Source organism: Opisthocomus hoazin, chromosome 9 (genome assembly GCF_030867145.1).
Source record: "Opisthocomus hoazin isolate bOpiHoa1 chromosome 9, bOpiHoa1.hap1, whole genome shotgun sequence".
In the NCBI taxonomy this organism is placed as follows: domain Eukaryota; kingdom Metazoa; phylum Chordata; class Aves; order Opisthocomiformes; family Opisthocomidae; genus Opisthocomus; species Opisthocomus hoazin.
The window spans coordinates 7,400,783-7,421,678 of NC_134422.1; the positions used below are offsets into that span (position 1 = coordinate 7,400,783).

At 41.8% G+C, this 20,896-nt stretch overlaps 1 protein-coding gene across 1 annotated transcript in view; it reads right to left on the reverse strand.

The window, feature by feature from the left end:
• Positions 1 to 20,896, reverse strand: part of THSD7B (thrombospondin type 1 domain containing 7B) — a 349,180-nt gene that overhangs the window by 134,935 nt on the left and 193,349 nt on the right. Inside the window, exons 10-13 of the mRNA XM_075430128.1 lie at positions 18,878 to 19,112; positions 16,189 to 16,304; positions 7,415 to 7,547; positions 6,261 to 6,364 (exon numbers count right to left, since the gene is read on the reverse strand). Coding sequence (XP_075286243.1) covers positions 6,261 to 6,364; positions 7,415 to 7,547; positions 16,189 to 16,304; positions 18,878 to 19,112 — 588 coding nt within the window. The remainder of the gene's footprint in view (positions 1 to 6,260; positions 6,365 to 7,414; positions 7,548 to 16,188; positions 16,305 to 18,877; positions 19,113 to 20,896) is intronic.

Below are 20,896 nucleotides of genomic sequence, written 5' to 3' on the forward strand. Positions count from 1 at the left end.
AAATGTAAAATCAAAGGTAAATTTTCATTAAGTTCAAGAGATTTTCATCCATTTGCTGATATTTGCCAGAGCTTAGATTCCTAGATACCTAATTTCTTTCTGTTAATTAAATCTGGGTATTTTGCTAAAAGAATCCTAATCTACCCAGAATCTGTTGGTAAACAAGGAAGTGGAATTACTCAGGAGAAAATTCTGAAGTTTTTATTTGACTTTAATTGTTTGTCATTATTTACAGCAGCAGAAACTGTTACGGAACACAAATAAAAGAGAGAACTACCTGTTACAAACAGCCTCTTTTGGGAATCAGAAGAGTGAATTTCAAGAACTTGGAGATCAGAAGGAAAATGCAAGAAATACATCATTTTATGATGTACTTTTTTTTTTAACAGTATAATGCTACTCACACGTAGCCCATAACTCTTCATTCAAGGCTTACCTCTGCAGTGCTGCTGCCCATCTTTCTACACAATCTGAGTGCCGCACATTTTTTTCTTTAATGAATACTCCACTTTTCTGCTTTCAGAGCACACTCCAATCTATCGAACTTGTATTTTTGGCCCACCCTTCGAAGTACTCACAATTTGCAAATACCCAGACGTGTTACAGATGTACCCTCTATTTCATTATACACATGCTCAGTGAAAATACTGAAGACAGCCAGGAGTACGTGCGCCCCAAGGGAAGCAACCTGAAATGGCCTTCCTGGCTGACAGCAAACAACTGATAACAGAGCTTTGACTGCGTTTTTTCGACAAGCTGCACAACCACCCCATCTCGCATTTCTCTAGGCCGTACTTTCTTATTGCGTACAGGAGACTGTGCTGTTGGACTGGACTCAATGTCTTCCTAAAGTCAAGAGAATATTATCTGTGCTGCTTTCCACTTGCCTTACTGCCTAACCTCCAGCCCACTGCCTCGTCGAGATTATCAAGAACAAATAATAGTAAATCCTGGTTTGGTTGTTTCTTATCACCTTATTACTCTCCATGTGTTTATAAGCTAAAAATTGCATTATCAGTGACAAGAAAATAACAATACAGATAACATGTAGGTTATGAATTTGCAGTATGATGTAGAGCGGATACATCGGTAAAACACTGGCGAAGCTCCAGGCTGATAAAAGACTGAGGTTCTCCGTCCTGGAAAGGCCACCCCAAACCTCAATCTCCACCCTACACAGGCTTCGCTTCACAAACTTTCCTTTCAAACGTTTCACAAGCAAGACTCAGCTTCTGTCCTTACCCTGGTAATTACTTTTCCCTCAACTATTTGCTACCAGTGCCACTGGCTGCCAGGCATGTGTCTTCCAGACAGTGACGGTGACTGGGACCGCTCAAGTTCACCTCCCATTTCTGTCCCTGCAACCACTCACTACCCTAGACTGGTATCATCAGAAAAAACACTGACAAAGATAACGAACCCTCAGCATCACTCAGAATACGGCTCAAGGTGCCAGTGTCCTACCAGGCAAAGTTAATCTTGGAGGGAGCTACTGATGACAGGTAAGTCACTATCAACTGGACAGATTTACACACAGGACTGCACTGCAAAGCACTGCTCATAAAACACCACCATCTAACGGAAGCAGTCCACGTCTTCGCCACGTTTACTACCATAAATGTATTCATTGTAAACTTTCGGCTATCACATTGCCTCCAGCCTGTAAATTACAACAGGATTCTTATATGTACCTCCTGAAATTGGTAATTCTGTGCAAGCGCATACCGCAACTCAGATTACAATGAACGCATCTGTTAATTTACCTAATCAGCAGTTATATTAACTACCTACAAATCAGGGAATAAGAACTGTCAGATGACTATCTTATGAGCAAAAAAAATGGTAACTCTGATGCTTTTTTGATGGCACGTCTCATTATAAATAGGTTACCACGATATAATTTCGGCAGAAACAACAGTAATGTATATGGCCATTACTGTGTTACAGATTGATAATACACTAGATTAAACAGCTAAAGGATGCCTGTTTGAAATATTTTTGCAGAGGTAATGTTAACAGGCAATACCATAATTCATCCTTTCATCTTGCTTAGTATGGTAAACATGGTAACAGTCACTAATTTATTACAAATGATGTTTGTAATCACAGTTCTGCTTGTATTTTACATAAGATTTTACTGGAACTATCACCGCATTTAGACACACTCAGAAAACTTAGATATCAGACTGTTACAATTTTTGTTCTCATAATGATAAGTTTCTGATTTGCATCTCAGTCTAAAACTGGTCTTGTCTGCAATATCCCTACAGCTATCAGGAAGCTCCAGCACAAGAGCCAGAAATCTGCAATGAAGGAGACAAGAAGCTTAAATTGCTCGAGTCCGGTGCTGTCTGCATTCTACTTTTTCACTGTCAATTCATATATCAACTTTTCAACTGAAACGGATTACATTTAACACCAACCACCTTAGCAAAGTCCACGTGGTGTGAATTTACAATCCGGTTAAGAAGGAAAGAAATACATCTTACGTGGTCTGACAGTAGAGCATACCAAAAGAAATATTCTACTGAGAATCTAGCCAGTATCGATCCACCTCGTGACCTCAGGTGAGCCATGGAGACTGCACGTCTCCAAAGCAGAGGAGCAGTTTCTCATTACTACATTGGTGGGTTTGTTGTTGTTTTCCTGTACATAAATCAATAAATTATTCTCTAAGAATATTTGCTGCTCTGTGTCACAGCACTTCTGTATTCTTGTGATGGGGAGCTACAGCTCTGAGATGGACTATGGTCTTGTTAATGGGGGGGAGATATGGTCAAAGCCCCCATATGAATCACAGTTAAGAAGTGGCAGGAGCTGGAGAAATAAGACATGACATGTTCCACTGCTGCAGCTTCTCCTTGCTTTTGGAAAGTAACTACTTTTTTCATAACCATGTTGTCAGGGTATTTCCAAGACTGGTTTTTAAAGCAGAGTCTCATTACTTTAGTCTGGTCTTTAATATGTGTCTATTTACTTTAGCAATGGCTTTTGAAGCAGCCTTCAAAGACACTTGGTTAAAACAGGCTCTCCATCCACTAATTAAACCTTAACAATCCCTTGTAATGAGCAACACATTTTTTTCCCAAAAAATGTAAATGTCTAAGGTGGCTGCTCATGTCAGCACTGAAGGAAGAGGTCATTTCTGAAGGATCCTCCATCACAAACATCAGAGAACAGTAAAGTCGCCGAAGGGCATCCGAAGCAGAAGCAATTTTCTCACAGTCTTGACACCTTCTAGTAAATTAGTCACTTGTCGAGGAAAATGACAGCTATACAGCTATAGAAAAGCTTGTAAAGCTCTTCATTTACTGTTAGAAATGTTGTCTATGTCACTGTCAAGCAACAGTAACATCCCCACCCTGTTTCACTCGAGTGCCTTATCTTGGGGACTTTTTGCAAATCATGCCTTAATGAAGTCTAAATAACAACTATATTTCTTAGTTCTAAACGCTACTTTTCTCTTACCTGCATGATTGTTTTCTGAATAAGCTAGTCCACTGAAGCTGCTGTACTAAATAAAAGACTGTTGTAATTAGAGTAGTACCATTCCAAGATAAAGCCACGAAAACTGAAGCTTCAGACAGCTGTCATCTCTTTGGCTACTCTGCTTATTATTCACAGACAAATTCTGATATCTTCTGCATGTTACATAGTACGGTCATGTGCAATTTTAGTGAAAACACTCATGGAACAAGATCTGTAAGTATCTGCTTGGAATCTATCCTGTAGAAAGAATGGAGTTTGAAAGTCATTTTGGACTTAACTGTCCCTCAGCACAGTCATTGTTCCATTGTTCTAAATAGGTACACACAAATGTACACTTTCTTTCTTTAGAAATAATGTTATGAATTCAATGTCCTTGTATAATTGGCTAGATACAACAGTCAATGAAAACTGAAATCCTCTTGTTTACACAACAGTCAGGATACGGACAGCAAAAGAAAACAATTCTAAAAATGGATGCTCTAAGGAACAGCAAAACTGATTATCTTGAGTGGTAAAAGGGTAATTGCTGTTGCATGGTAAAAAAGAAATTGGGCAAATTCATATAAATAGTCTTTGGAGAACAAGCATTTACTGGTTAAAGACACTGACACATTATGCAAGCCAATTACTGTCTGGAATGGTGGTGGTACCTTGAATGCAAACTCATTGGTAGGATACTTGAATATTGCAGGAAAGCATCAATCTATAACACCTGATATTCTTCCACTGATGGCACAGATTCCCCCGAAAAGACCCACAAAATTGTACAGCATGATTTACAAAGGAAGGGACCTCTGAAGATCCAGTGTCTGCCCTAAGCAGGACTGACCTCAAAGTTAGAAAAGGCTGCTCAAGACCTTATTCAATCAAGTTTTCAGTACCTCCAAGGAATCTACAGTCTCTCTGGGCAATTTGGGATTCTCCCTCACTACAGACTATAACTGTTATCTTTTGTTATTTCACTGTGCACCTCTGGGAAGAGCGTGGCTCCATCTTCCCTATGAACCCCACTCCCATTAGACACTTCTCCAGGCTGAGCAAACCCAAATCCCCAGCGTCACCTCACATGTTCCTTAATATGTTACATAAATATCTCAAAAGACCCCTTTCATGGTGAAGAATGAGAGGATCAGAAGTCCTCCAGTGCCGAGGTCTACAAGCTGAGGAGACCCAGCAAGGCATGTAAGCAAACCACATCCTTGGCTGAGCAGCTACTCCCTGACAATATGGTGCCACTGCACCTCTTCACACATGCTAGCCACTCTTCAAGAGTTCATGCAGCATCAAGGTGAGGTATTAACAGCAGCTTTATGAGTTTCCCTTACTAAACACTTCCAAAGATAAGATACAGAATCGCTGAAAATCTAGCAGCTTGTTTTTCTGAAGCAACAAGGTCAGAGTTAGCAGCTTGATTTCAGCTGTCTTCTCCATGGAGACCACTCCTCTTGCTGGTAGGCAACACCTTGAAAATCTTCCTCCAAGGGTTTAATCTGAGAACTCATTTTCCTAAAAACCTACTCATCCTCAATAATACCTCGCAGATTGGTTCTAGCACAACACACATTATAAAAAACAAGCAAGCTACAAAAACCACAGTTAATTACAAAAAGCGACTGTGGCACTGAAACGAATTTTGCTTAAACCCACCAGGCTTCCTGAAATTCCTTTTCCATGAATACCCTAGAAGAGCACATAGCCTATGTAATTGTTGGTGGACTGTCCACAGAGTCAAAATAAGCATGATACTCTTCTATTATACTTCAAATTCTGTCGGAATAAAATTAATACAAAGTTCATGTACCTACTGGAACATAAAGATTACCTTCCCCTCACATAGAGATTGAGGAATACATTTCAGGATATCTCAATTTAGAGAATTCTCTTTGAAAACCTTGTGGAAAGGCTTGTGGTCAAAACCTAGTTAAAGATATTTACTCCTTTGAGCTTTAGTTTAAAACACGTTTCTTCTTTCAGATACAGCCCACATACTGTCACAGCTTTTCTTTCTTTTCCTTTGTTTCTAGATTATATAGGAAATTCACTTCGTCTTTAAAGAATAGATTCTACCCTTGTGAAGGAGGACATTATTATGCCATTTCTTCAATTAGCATATCTGTATAGTAATTTTTTTTTTCCAAGAAGAATAACCTTTTGTTAAAGGTTTCGTTGGATTTCGCAGGAGACTGATAACAGCCAAATCTCCGGCCATCTGCAGGAACCGCTACAGACTGATCGCACTCTCCAACCAGTGAAATTCTTCTCACTGCTCCTGCTCAGACAATGGGATCGTTGTATTTTCCAAGTGCTTAATCACACCAAGGGCAGGAGCACAAAGCCTTCACCCACTCTGAATTTCTCTAATAGTCTTAATGAAAATCAGGCCTTAGGCAAATAATTAGTAAAATTTAAAATAATGAGGACATTATCCTCTCTAATTTTAGCACCAAGAACGGATTACTTCATAGAGGTCTATAGACAGATACTTCTTCTAAAGCCCATGAGCTTCATCTTTTGGCAGAGGAGCAGGTTACTGTAAAGATATCTCAATGCTGAGCATACATACCCTCCTATACTCCAAGCATACTCTCATGTTACTGGCAATTTAATGTCCAGCACAGCAGCAAAACTCTACAACGGCTCCACTTCCCTAAACACTTTAAGTGCTTCAGTCACTTATTTTCCAAATAAGCTACTGTAAAAGAGTAAAGACCCTACTGAAATGCCACGCTCCAACACGTTAAGTATTTGGAGGCTGGGTGGAGACAGCTTACCCCTTGACTGCAGACCGTGTCCACACGCCTCGCTGTGTCCCGGCACAGCCTGCCTGACCGAATCCGGCACCAGCACACAGGGACTCCAGCGGTGGGTCTTCCACCTGTGAGAGGGAACCGGTAACAATCCAGCAGTTAAAACTGGAAAACAGTTAACAGGTTCAGGAAAAGCTTCACTTACAAACGATGATATACTGTGGAGACTTTAGGAAAAATAGAGTCAAAAGGCTGCAATTACTCCTGGAATAAGCATTGTGAACTGAAATACAGATGCAAAGTTCACCTTCTAGAAAGCCACATCATCCTCCAGCCATGTTTTCCTTTCTCATTTTCGTAGGGCACAGTTCAAGTTCACACAAAATACACAGGAAACATCTTCAGCAGGCTTTGAAATCCGGCTCTCCACCTGCAAGCCCGCTCTCATACCAGTAATGCTGCACCCAATCTGCTTTCTGTGCTAGGGTGCGTGCCAGTCAACGACACAAGGAAGCAGCCATGTGGTACGGAGCCCGGCAGAGCCGAGTGGTGCGACTCCGACTTTGGCACCATGCTCAGCTCCCCGCTCTGCTCTGAGACCACGTCCTACAGGACGTGCGGGCTGGAGATTTGCATGCAAATATATAATGCTTTTCTATTTACTAATATTGTATGACAGATGGGTCATAGAATTTTAATGAAGAGCGGTGAGTAATTGCCCTATTGTACTATTTGTCTAATCAGAATTTTTTAAAGTGCGTACTATTCACTGGAGTGAGAGCATCAGGGGAAAAGACAAGAGTTTCTGCAATAAGCATACAATTATGATTAAGGCAGTGGAGTGTTTGTGGTCCCAAAATAGCTTACACTGATTTTTAGATACACTGAGCAGGGAGTTCCCAGTAATAGCTTCCTTAAACACATCGAACCCCGAGGTTACCATTGCTAGGAGCCGTGTCTATTGGTGCTTGTCTGGATGACGCCAGATCCACTGAAACCTCCCAGTTTGAACTCTACTTTTACACATTTTGCAAGGTACATCATTTGTTTGTAACTCCGCATCTTCCAGTATTCTGTTGTTTTCTGGTGAAAATTGTGCAGGACAACCACACGAGAGTCATTTCTAGAGAAGCAGACACCCACTAGCAAGAGCCTGAATGCAAGCTAACACTTTTTACCTATACACTGGACAGATGGGAATATCTTCACATTCTCTTTCCTCATACAAGGTGTCCGGGCATGCCTGTCCCCCACTGGCAGCATCCTGAACGATAATCCGATACCGGGACTGCTTAACTGCAGTGGCATTGCCTGCAAAACAAAGAAAAAAATTGCCTTCCAGACACAGCTGTCGCTCCAAGTTAGTGATCTAGCTGCCCTGGTTAAAAACACGCTTTGCATTTCATTTCTATTTTGAAATCATGAGCACTCTGGCACTGCCCAAAGAAGGGAGGTAATGGTACATTGGACCAAAAGCTACCACCACTCGCTTTAGAATTACCAGTAGTGCGGCAGAACAGGACCTGGAAGGCTGATAAATCAACAGCCTAAGAGATACATCAACAAACATCCATTTAACAGAACATGAAATCAGACAAGAAAATAAGTATGAGCAAAAACCTGAACACATGACCAGAAGAAAAGAATAAAAACCAAAAAACCCAAACTGTTACAAAGAGATTTTGTTTCTGAAAACACATTCTGGTGGTCTCAGGCTGCTACCGGTAACCCATTTTACAGGTCTAGAAATTATAGATGATACCTTCCTGATTACAAAACCACTGCAACCAAGAGAAGCAAACTCTGTACTTAACCTGAGTTGATGCAAGATCAATCCACCTGGAAACACTATTCACAAAATCTACAGTAAGGAATGCAGCATGGAAGACAAGGATAAGATTTCGCTCTGTATGTCTAGAGCTGAAACAAACAGAACCCTTGGCTGCGTAAGTGGTAAGTACAAACTGAGAGCTGGTATCACTGCTGTGTATGGGGTTAGTACTTCTTTGGGCAATGCATTCACGCTTCAAAAACTGATGCCAGAAAACTGAAAAGGGATCTCAACCAAACTCCATGAAGGCTTCCAGACCAGACAAACATCTTTTAATAGTGGACTTCATCAAATTTGTCCAAGAGAGGAAAGCAGTGTGTAAATTAGCCCACTTAAGAGTATTATTTTTCCAACTCAAGATAAGGCCAAAGATGCAGCAGCAAGATTACAGTGCACTACAGTAGCAGGAAAAGTCACACCATGAACACAAAGCGCAAGTACAGATCCAATAAAACCGGTTGGCTCCAAAAATATCAAGTTATCCAAGCCTTCACTCGCACATGTGTTGTCACCGTGGGCTCACCACAAAGGGATTTTGGAGCTGGCAGGAGGCTGCTCACCCCAGCCCCTACCCTGAGGCAGGACCAGCGCACCCAGGGCGATTCCCCTCCTGCTTCTTTACCAGCCACTGCCTGAGCCAGCTCCGCAGCTTCCCACAGTCTCCTTTCAGACGCCCAATTCAGCACTTGTAAAGCCTCACAGAGAGCCTTTTCTGAAAATCTAACCCAAGTCATTGCTCCTTTAAATTAAGCTAAACCTTATTTATCTCAGTCCACCAGACATACAAAAATATTTTATCCTTATTGTCTGATGCATAGTCTTTATGAAATTCTAAGGGCTCGTAGCCACTCTTAGCCTTCCCCTCGCTAAACTAAGCAAACCCATTTCCTCATAGGTCCTATTTAATCACCTCTCATTACTCACTTCCTTACAACATGGCGCCCAAGGAGTCCCACCTGCAGCCTGACCAGTGCACAGTACAGTAACACCTTTGATGGTTTACATACAACATGCCCATGAGTCTGACAAGCCCAACATGAACTCTAGCATTTCAGATTGTTGACTCTTCATTCCTTTTGTAGTCCATTGTACCTCCAAAGGTGCCTGAGACAGTATTGATGTCTTTACTTCCCATTCTTTGTGCAATCAATTATTCCTTCCCAAGACACATTTTGAGTTTACCAGTGATTTCAATGTAATTTAATATATTGTCTATTGTGTTTGCTACCTCTTTCAGCTCTACATCATCCACTAAGGTTCTTATTCAAGCACACAAGCTGTTCACACAAATATCACAGAATTGGGGCAAGAAGAGTTTTCTGTTGGACTTCCCTTGGCTCATGTTCCACTTTGATTGTGAATAATGGACATCGATCAGCCAACTGATTGGAAGCAGCTTTGCAGAGCGGGTTGGGAGTCCTGATGGACAGGCTGAGCATGAGGCAGCAATGTGCCCCTGCAGCAAAGAAGGGCCACAGCATCCTGGGATGCATTAGGAAGAGCACCACCAGAAGGTAAAGGGAGGTGATCCTTACCCTCTACTCAGCACTGGTGAGACAACTGGGTGCTGTGTCCAGTTCTGGGCTCCCCAGATAAGAATGACATGAGCATACTGCAGTAAGTCCAGTGAACGGCCACAAAGACTATTTAGGGACTGCAGCACCTGACATGCAAGAAGAGACCAAGAAAGCCAGGACTTCTCAGCTTGGAGAGCCTTCTGGCTCAGGGGATCTTATCACAGAATCACAGAATAGTAGGGGTTGGAAGGGACCTCTGGGGGTCATCTAGTCCAACCCTCCTGCCAAAGCAGGGTCACCTACAGCAGGCTGCACAGGACTGTGTCTAGGCGGGTCTTCAATATCTCTAGAGAAGGAGACTCCACCACCTCCCTGGGCAGCCTCTTCCAGTGCTCCGTCACCCTCAGAGGGAAGAAAGTTCTTCCTCATGTTCAGATGGAACTTCATGTGCCTCAATTTGTGCCCATTGCCCCTTGTCCTGTCGCTGGGCACCACTGAAAAGAGCTTGGCCCCATTCTCCCGACACCCACCCTTCAGATATTTATAAGTATTTATTAGGTCCCCTCGCAGCCTTCTCTTCTTCAGGCTGAACAAGTCCAGCTCCCTCAGCCTCTCCTCGTAGGGGAGATGCTCCAGTCCCCTCATCATCCTTGTAGCCCTCTGCTGGACTCTCTCCAGCAGCTCTTCATCTTTCTTGAACTGGGGAGCCCAGAACTGGACACAGTGCTCCAGATGAGGCCTCACTAGGGCAGTGTAGAGGGGAAGGAGAACCTCCTTCGTCCTGCTGGCCACACTCTTCTTGATGCACCCCAGGATCCCATTGGCTTTCTTGGCAGCCAGGGCACACTGCTGGCTCATGGTTAACCTGTTGTCCACCAGCACGCCCAGGTCCCTCTCCGCAGAGCTGCTCTCCAACAGCTCCACCCCAAGCCTGTACTGGTGCATGAGGTTGTTCCTCCCCAGGTGCAGGACCCTGCATTTGCCTTTGTTGAACCTCATCAGGTTCCTCTCTGCCCAGCTTTCCAGCCTATCCAGGTCACGCTGAATGGCAGCACAGCCTTCCGGTGTGTCTACCACACCTCCCAGTTTGGTGTCATCAGCAAACTTGCTGAGGGTACATTCTAACTCTTCATCCAGGTCGTTGATGAAGAAGTTAAACAAGACTGGGCCCAGTACCAACCCCTGGGGGACACCACTTGTTACCAGCCTCCAACTAGACTCAGCGCCGCTGATGACAACCCTCTGAGTTCTGCCATTCAGCCAGTTCTCTATCCACTTCATCGACCACTCATCCAGCCCACACTTCCTCAGCTTCCCTAGGAGGATATCATGGGAGACTGTGTTGAAAGTCCAGGTAGACAACATCCACGGCTCTCCCTTCGTCTACCCAGCCAGTTATGTCATCGTAGAAAGCTATTAGATTGGTCAGGCATGATTTCCCCTTGGTGAATCCATGCTGACTACTCCTGATAACCTTCTTTTCTTCCACTTGCTTGATGATGGCCTCCAGGATAAGCTGCTCCATCACCTTTCCCGGGATGGAGGTGAGGCTGACCGGCCTGTAGTTCCCTGGGTCCTCCTTCTTGCCCTTTTTGAAGATTGGAGTGACATTGGCCTTTCTCCAGTCCTCGGGCACCTCTCCTGTCCTCCAGGACCTCTCAAAGATGATGTAGAGTGGCTCAGCAATGACATCCGCCAGCTCTCTCAGCACTCGTGGGTGCATTCCATCGGGGCCCATGGATTTGTGGACGTCCAGATCGCTTAAGCGATCCCTCACACAGTCCTCCTCGACCAAGGGAAAGTCATCCTCTCTGTAGGCTTCTTCTCTTACCTCCGGGGCCTGGGATTCCTGAGGGCCTGCCTTGGCACTGAAGACTGAAGCAAAGAAGGCATTCAGTAGCTCCGCCTTCTCCGCATCCTCCGTCACCAGGACACCCGCCTCATTCAGCAGCGGCCCCACATTGTCCCTAGCCTTCCTTTTGCTTCTGATGTAGTTGAAGAAGCCCTTCTTGTTATTTCTGACATCCCTTGCCAGCTTCAATTCCAGGTGGGCCTTGGCCTTCCTCGTCGCATCCCTGCATGCTCTCACCACGTTCCTGTACTCTTCCCAAGTGGCCTGCCCCTCTTTCCACATTCCATGGACCTTTCTCTTCTGCCTGATCTCTGCTAGAAGCTCCTTGTTTAACCATGCAGGTCTCCTGCCTCCTTTGCTCGATTTCTTTCTCAGGGGGATGCATTGCTCCTGTGCATGGAAGAAGTGTTGTTTAAAGAGCGACCAGCACAATGTGTATCAATACCTGATGGCAGGCAGTAAAGGCGATGGAGCCAGACTCCACAGTGATATTCACTGTGAGATTTTTTCAAGCAGCTGAATACCCATTTAACAGTCCTTTAATTCAAGTCACTGTTCCTTAGCTTCCTGATAAAAGTTTAATATGTAAAAAAACTACCACTTCCCTTAATTAGAGCAGCTATGCTATAAAAAGATGAGATTAAATTCATTGGGCATGATTTGTTCTCAATAAATCCATACTGGTCAGTTTATCAGAATCTGATTCTTGAAACGTTTGTATCTTGAGTAATGACTTGTTCTTGTGTTTTTCTACATAAAATTAGGATAAGTAGCCTACAATTTCCTTGACGTCTCTTTTTTTGGGGGGTTAGGGGGTTGGGAGAGGTAGGAGGCAGAGGGAGGTTGCTGGTTGGTTGCTTTGGTTTGTCTTGGTATTACTGAGTCCTAGTTAGTTCCTTAGGACTTAGCAATTTCTCACCGAGAAGATAGCCCTAGATGCTCTGGTGTTACTTGATTGTTCTGTATTCACACAGCCCTCCCGATACGGGAACATCTAAATCTATTGAAACACTTCTACTTTCGTCCACTCCTCTCCTGGCTGCAGCCAGGAAACAGCAACAGCAATTGTACATTCCCCATGTGCTTCCCTCAGTTCTCCGTAAATAACAGACAAATATTTCATTCAGCTTCCCCTTACTTATAATCCATTTATGTAACTCTTGTTATCTAATACCCTCCTATACCTTAATTTGCATTCTTGATTTCTATACCACATTTTTAAATTCACCTCTAGTTACATGCTTCTAATTTTTGTGAAACAATTTGACAATCAAGAAGCAAACAAGGTTCTGAACAACTGTGATGATGAGAAAAGCTAAAAATTGGGCTGTGCTAGCTGTTTGATGTTTTCTCTTCACGAACTGAAGCTTGCAAACACAAGTTGCACACAGAGCTACACATGGCTTGGTCCCCCGTGCTGCCGGCTTGTTTTTACAATAGTTTCAGGACAGAAAGTAAAGCCCAGTTGGGCTTCAGCCCTTCAGAACGTCTTTCTTGGTAGCTTCCAGGTCTTCTACACTCACATCTGCATAGAATATGTTCCCAAGAGGTGTAGCTACCGATTATCCGAGTTTGTTGAAGTTTGTCTTTTTTTTTTAATATCTTGCTGATATTGCCATCCTTCCCTTCTAAGAATCATGAACTCTATCAGCTTGTGATGATTTTCATTCAAATTATCTGCCACCATTAGAATCTTAGCCATTTCCTTCCTATTTATCAGTCCCAAATCTAAATGAGCTTCCCACGGTAATTTTCTCCACCTCAAGAAACTAAATTATCCTCAATATTTATTGCACATTACTCAAACCCCATTTTCAAAATTGAATTTCCTCACTGGCTTTTCTACAGCATTCTTTACAAATGTTAATGAACATAATTTTTGTATCTCATTTAAAATTGCTGTAGTCTGATTTTCCAGAGTATTAGCATTGTGTAGGACTCTACTTTTAAAGCCGAACTTCAGCTGATTTCAAGCACGGTTATGACTGCTTGCCCTCCTGAAAAAATCAAGCCTGAGGATCTGAAGAGAATCTTAACTTCTAGGTCTTTGACTTTGCAACTCAGATAACACTGTTTGAGAATTTCAGAGGTGCCTCACCTCTTCTTCCACTCCCACCTCCCTGTCCTACCAGCCCTCAGTCTCCTCTCCTTACCCACAGACCCATATGACTGTTTCTGTCAATCCACTCTTCTCATTCTCTCCTTGCTCTTGCATCTTGCTTCCTCCACATTTGTCCCCAGTCGCTTCCTTGGTACCCTGCCCAGGGCTCAGAAAGGTGGATCACCGTTGTCAGATGCAGTCTTGCTCACTACTGTAAAGTCTGCTATATCTTGATAGAATAGCCGGGGCAGCTTTTATAGAATAGAATATTTCAGTTGGAAGGGACCTACGAGGATCATCTAGTCCAACTGCATGGCCACTTCAGGGCTGACCAAAAGTTACAGCATGTTACTAAGGGCACTGTCCAAATGCCTCAAACACTGACAGGCACTTACAGGAAATGTTCACCTTCATCCTCTGGGCTCCTGACCAGATGAAAAGGCAGAGTCTGGTCAACACAAGACTCTGAGCACACAAATAACATGGACAGATTCTCTGAGATTTTAGTCACCAAAATCAGAGCTGTCTCCAGATAAAAGCTTTTGAAGGATATGTCTTTAACTTTGACCAACTCTGCTTGGGTGTTTGTTTAGGAGAAGTGAAAGTGGCAGATCCTTGACAGAAACTGTCTGACACAAGGTGGAGGTCACTGGAATTTCTTATCATGGTATGCCATGCATTTTAGCCAATTTTACTCCATCTCATTTCAAATCTGATTTAAGGTACGGGGAAACAGATTGGACAGTTACTACCTAACGTTTCACATAAACTTATTTTGAGAATTAAAGAACAGTGAAATTTCTAACCTTCCCCCTGGACAACCATTGCCCAGAAGAGAAGTACTTACAGACACCATCTGTTTTCAGGAGGTTATCCTGAAATCTGAAAAATATCAGGATAAATATAAAAAAAATAAGGTTATCCCTATAATGCATAAATATAAAAATAAATTAAAAAATATAAGGTTATGCTTATAATGTTCTTTATTGTCGAGGTTTGGTTTTGTTCGTGATTATTTTTTAAATCCATGCCAACAGACCAGAGAGCACATCACCCATGCTGAAAGCCATTAACTCCCCAGGACACGTTCACCACCGGCAAAGCAGGTGACAAGAGGAAAATCTACATGCTGCTCATTCGAACCATTTCATATTCTGAAACCTCCATATTGATTCTTTCGTTCTTGTTTCGATTCATCCTCAAAGACCCATTAAAACAGATACATTATAGAAGACTGCAGTAGACAGTTGTCACCTTTAAGTATCCGAAATGGCAGAGGATCAATAACTTGCAACAGCCTCCCTGTTCCTGCCCCACCAACAGGTGTTTGGATTCAACTGCACTTCTTTCGTGAATTATGTTGTCCGTCCATCTGTTCTTGCCCTAAGTTCACCGCTGTCTACACTTCTGAGGTATGAGATAATCCTTCGCCGGAAGACAGCCTGTTGTCTGATGACATTTAAATGTAGGGAAAACATCAGCTTTTGTATTGTTATATTAGTAAAGTTGGACACATTTTCTCGGATAACTACAGTTTACCTGGTAAAGTTCTGCGTAAAGCTGATTTAGTGACTGCATGTTTGTCTAAGCTCTGATCTTCTGCTGGTACACATTTAATTTTAAATCTGCCAGGCAATACCTGTTCCTACTTGATCTGCTTAGTAATTCACCATCTGTATATTGTTTTCATTAAATACAACTTTTCTATAGGAAAACCAAAAACCCTAACAACTCACATATGCACAGTAGTTTTGAAATTTCATTATCGTGCTGAGGTTTAATCGTGCAATGCAAATTAAAAAAAAAAATCTTGCAATGCAGCCATATCAATAACAGATTTAGCAGAAAGCAAACTCCCCCATCTAAGAAGTTTTAATTTAGAATTATATTAAAATGATAACACTGCCAAGGAGGTTAAATAATTAATTTCTTCTCATTTTAATTGTAGACTATTATTTAATAAACAAAGTAATTTACCAGGTAATTTATTCTACTTCTTCATAGGCAGCTCATTTAAAGTCTAAAAATAAATTGCTAATTAAAACAGGATTCACTGTTTTAGAAAGCAACTCATTTTCCCGTAAAATCTAACAAGGACTACGGTGGAGCATCCACTGAGCATTTTTGAAGGGCAAGGAAGCCACCAACAAAAATGAAATATTTGATAACTGAGAAGGCTTTCATCTGAACAATTAATGAAACACACAAATTTGTCACAAAAACCAACACTGGATCATTACAAAGAAAGTTCGCTAAACACCTAGTGTCCAAAAGCTAACCAACGAGATCAAAGACGTGTATGGTCCTTGAAAGATCAGGGTTATTTGCACAACCCTGTACATACATCTAGAATGGTCAAGAGAATAAATTTCACATAACGTAGCAACTCCACGTATAGCCATACAACATTGGGATCCTGGACATCTGTCTTCAAATTCTTTATTCCAGGTAAAGAGGACTTGCATTTCCAAATCTGCTAATGAGGATCCCATGCTCCCCAACACCATCAGTGCCAACAACACCTCAAGTCCAAAACTCATTCAGATGAGTGCCCTAAAAATTATTAGACTGACACAAACTATAACTACTGCATGTTTCTAGGCCAAATCTCTAATTTTGCCCCAAATTTTGCCTTCTTCTTAAAGGCTTACCAGGCTGACATGCTGTTGGGCAGGGAGTCCACTCGCTGAACGGCGTAACAACGCAGTCTTTCTTGCAGAGGAGGGGACATGGCCGCACGGTCTCGGGTCTGATGGACTCTGGACATCTATCGATCCAAATACAAAGATAAAATATTACAAAAAAAATTAAAACTACAGGGAACTGTTTTGCTCCTAAGACTCTCACAGGGCTGTGAGCATACTGCCGTACCAAAGACATCACTCCTTGTCACAGCAAACCTCATTTGAATTCTCCTTTGCTCTCATGTAACCCCAGTGAATTTAGTACACTTCAAAGATTTAAAAAAATAAAAAGAAAATTTTTAAAAGTGAAGCTTGGCTTGATGACTACAGGCTAAATGTAACTCTGTCTATCATGGCTAAAATACAAAGCTCACTGAAGCAAAACAGATATATTTATTACCGAAGAAAGCGAGTAGTTACATTTATAAAGTACTCTTGTTCTAACACAACATGCAACCGCCTTCAAACCACTTGCAACTGCGTGTAAACACTGATGTGATATTTCTCCACTTTCAACCCCTAGGTAACACAAAACAGCTTGCAGTGATCTTTGATCAAGGCCTCGACTGTTATTTAAAAAGTTGTACAACAAAGTTTAATAAGAAGAGATGTTACTTCTTTTTTAATTCACTTTTAACTCCTAAATGAAAAATGTCGTGCACATTGCAATAAGAGTTTCAGACACAGACAGTTAATATATAAAAACTCTAAAGGCTGAAAACAGACAATTTTCTGGGATCAGGCAGATCTTGCATTTCAAGTGGAGGAACAGAAAGGGAATTACTCTTTTTTAATTTTTATCTATTTCTAGTAGAAATATTTTTCACTCAAAAATACTTAGTAATGCATGCGACTCAGAATGGTCCCATTTGAAAGAGGAATATGCCACTAAGCCCTACAAGGAAAGAAAACAAATCCTGAAGTCACGTTTCTGTTACTGAGATAGCAATAAGATACTTAGACGTACAGCTTAAAAGAAAATAAACACAAAGAGACATGTCTTCTGATTAACCATGGTTATCCTAGAGGGTTGATTTCTGTTATCTAACAGAACATGTTGAAATATTTTTCCGCAAAAATTTAACTATAGTTGGCTTTCTGTGCCTTGTACCTTCTTGAGATGTGGTGTAATTTTTCCTCATGAAATCAGGAAAAATGCAGAATACAAAAAAAACTACAGTATGCCAACACACAAAGGTTATTTCTTTACATAGCGTGTCCCATTTCTGAAGCCATATTATTGTCAGACTTTCAACACCGCAGTTCTAAACTCAGCATTGCTTTGGGTCAGTTTTCATCAACTCCAACATAAAACACACTACAGCCAGAGCCAGTGTCCACAGCGAGGAGGGCTGCCCTCCACCTGGCACCAGACCCGTCCGGACCCTCCGGGCACTGACGAGGTACCAGTTAATTCTGAAACACAGGGGGTTTATTCTATCTCTTTGAGCCGTCTTCTTAAAGACTTGTAGAGGTCTACGGGTTTTATTTTTAAGATGATTATCACTGTAAGAACACCACGCAGTGCAGCAGCAAAGGAATCGATTTCAGTAAGAAGCTCTTTTCAGGGGTCAGCAGTCCCTTCTGCTCCAGCTGCTTCCCTTACGCGAGGAATGCTGCGGCACTGAGGCTGCCCCACCAAAGCCAAAGGGAGACCCTTTCTGAAGTCCTCAGTACACAACTCTCCTTTCTTTTGGCAGGGATTTTCCACTGAAACTCTGTTCTCCCTTCCCGTACTTCACTTCAGTATTTAATTACCCCCTTCAATTCCTTTTCCCCTTACATTATCTCAAACGTGAAGGGGCCAAACAACTATTTCAGGCATTATACAGCCCTATAATATGTTTAATTAGGTAAATTTACAGCATATAAATGGATTCTAGATATAAATGAATACTAGATTTCTTTCCTTTTATTTAATTAATCTCATTAACCTCAAGAATTTTAATTAACTTTACTGAAATCAACACAGTCTGCTTATACGAACAGGATTGTTTTGAGAGCTACAGTAAGAAATGAAACTCAGTTGTAAGTCTCCAGACTCATTAACAGTGCAAAAAATAATTAGCAATGTCTTGATTTTTTGATATTAAGGAAAACATCTGCGCTACTTATTTTCCTCATTTAGTAAAGCAAAGCAAAATTCAGAGTATTTGTATTTGCAGAATACATAATTTTGTCATGTGGTATCACATTAGAGAAGCTATATAAATCAACTGAACAATATAGATCACACACACGGTTCTGCCTTATTGCGATGTAAATATAATGCAAACTCTATTTACTTTTTTAGAGCATTGTTAATAACATTGATGAACATTATATCCAGACATACTTTACATTTTCCTCACACCTGTCCTTTAGGAAAAATGTTCACAGAGAACTGTAAATTAGAGTAACAGAGGAGCTATGGCAAAAAATCTACACCACTAAACCCACACATTTTGCTTAGATTTACACAGAAAATTAAAAATGGGCTATTTATTTTTGTCACATATTAGTATCCCCTTCTTAGTAGTGATGGAGTAGTAGCTGGAGAATTAGCCCTGAAATGAAATTACTTTCAAAGCCGCAGATTCCCTATGCTGGCTGAAAATGCTTTCATATGTAATGTACTGTACCTACAAATAATCACTAATAGCCTTGCTTTAAATACCTTTTAGGTGTGACCTGGCCAGAACTGCTCTTCACGCAGAAGACTTTCCTTGTCTGCACACCCACTCCACAAGTGGCTTCTCCGCTCCAGTTCATGGTTGCATTGAGCGCAGTCACCAGCGCATCTTCAGAGCACGGGCTCCAGGGAGAAGTCTCCCAGAAGAAATGCACGCACGAGTGATCATTACAGGCACGGTGCTCCTGCAAGGCTCGGTCCGGGGGACAGGCTTTTCCACCTGGAGAGAGTCAAGAGAACACCATATTTTACTTTATTGCACATAGCAAAAAAAAGTCATGGGAAAATAAATAAAACTGTTAGATTTGCTTAATATATTTCTTCTTTTTTTTCTCTTCACTTAAAATAAATAAATAAATAAAGCTTAAATAAAGCTGTTGACCTTTATCACTGCAATAACAACCTTCTAAAATATCGTTTCCCCATTAAACTAGCCTTGCATAAAATTGTATTCCAACGCATAATGGAAACAGAAATAGGCAAAGTATATTTCTGAGTTACCTTATTGATACTCCTACACGCAGCCAAGTTGACTCCATTTAAATGCCAGTATCACTCAGCAAACATGCAATTAGGTTTAAAGACAAATTAAGCATTATTTTTATGTTCATTCTCCTTGCTATTTTCCCAAGGAGGAATGTCTCTTTCTAATATTTGGACTCTATTCACACGTTGCCTTAAAGAGCTGAGCTGTAGAGGGTGCTGAACCATACTCATGGGGGAATGCACCAACTGATACCCACATCCGCAAATGAAGGGGGGGAAACTTTGAAAGATAGGTTTTGAGTACGAAGCCTTTCCTTTTCTGAAGCAGCACCCTTCAAATTGGTGTCAAAAGATTTTGCTAAGCTCCCGCACTTTGTCAACAACCAGTAATAAACCCACAAAGTACAGGAGTTTGAACAGCCTCCCCAGAAGCTTTAACACTCTAGCCAGCAGCCTGAATTTATCCCATAAAAGCAGCAGATGTTTGTAGCTCAAAAGCTAAGGAGTAATGCAGTGAATTGGAACAGTAAGCACTGTCATTTTAGGTAGAAAGAAGTAAAAATGACTAAAATCAAAACCATTCTCTTCCAGGAGGGAGAACCTGGCAACTTGTGACACAGGAAAAGTGCTGCAGGTTTTGAAAGAACTGAAGTGTTGGGGCCAGATACGACAAGGTTCAGAGCACCTTTATGCTCTGCTAAAATCAAGAGGAGATGAAGATATATTGCCCCTCGCAGGGATGCCGATCGCCTCGCAGCACTGAGCCTGCTCAAAGAGGGTATGGCCCCAAACGGGCACGATGAATAGTATCGACAAAAGAAAGAGAGGGACAGAAATTTCCTAGCCCATGGATTTGGGTAATCATGTCACATTACCATTCATCTATTCATGAAAATAGCCTGTTCCACACAGTGTTCAGTCTCAGAAACGTTTAGCGTGATGATGGAGTAGAAAATGCCCCAGGTAACTTGCTTTCCTGAAGATTTCAACTTGGGAGAAAAAATGCAGACCAGTTATTGCTTCTGTGTGTCTGAGCGCATTAAAAAAACCCCAAACACCACACCACCAAGAAAATGGCAAAATGGCTGGTCCATTAGGAAAATAAAAAAAAAAAAAGGAAAAAAAAGAAAAAATCTAACTCAAAATTTGGGTTTCCCAGGGAAAAATTAACACCTTTTTTTCAAGAATACCCATGGTAAGGAAGCTCTCCTAAACAGGGGACAGTAATAACAAGGCAGTTTTAACTGAAGAACGTAAGAAATGCCAGATGGTCCATCCAGCCTTGCAGCCTGCCTGCAAAACTGCAAGCAGGAGCTGCTGTTTAGCAGCAGCACAAGAGCCGGGCCATTTTCTGCAGTTCTCTGACAACTTTTGTACATGGAAAGCGGGACAGCACACCACTGCCTAACCCTTTTAGTAGGCATTTATGGACCTTTTAGAGACGTGTGTTCATCAGTTCCTCTAATCCATTTGAAACCTCCTGAGAGTGCCTGCCTCCACAATCTCCACTTGTACCAA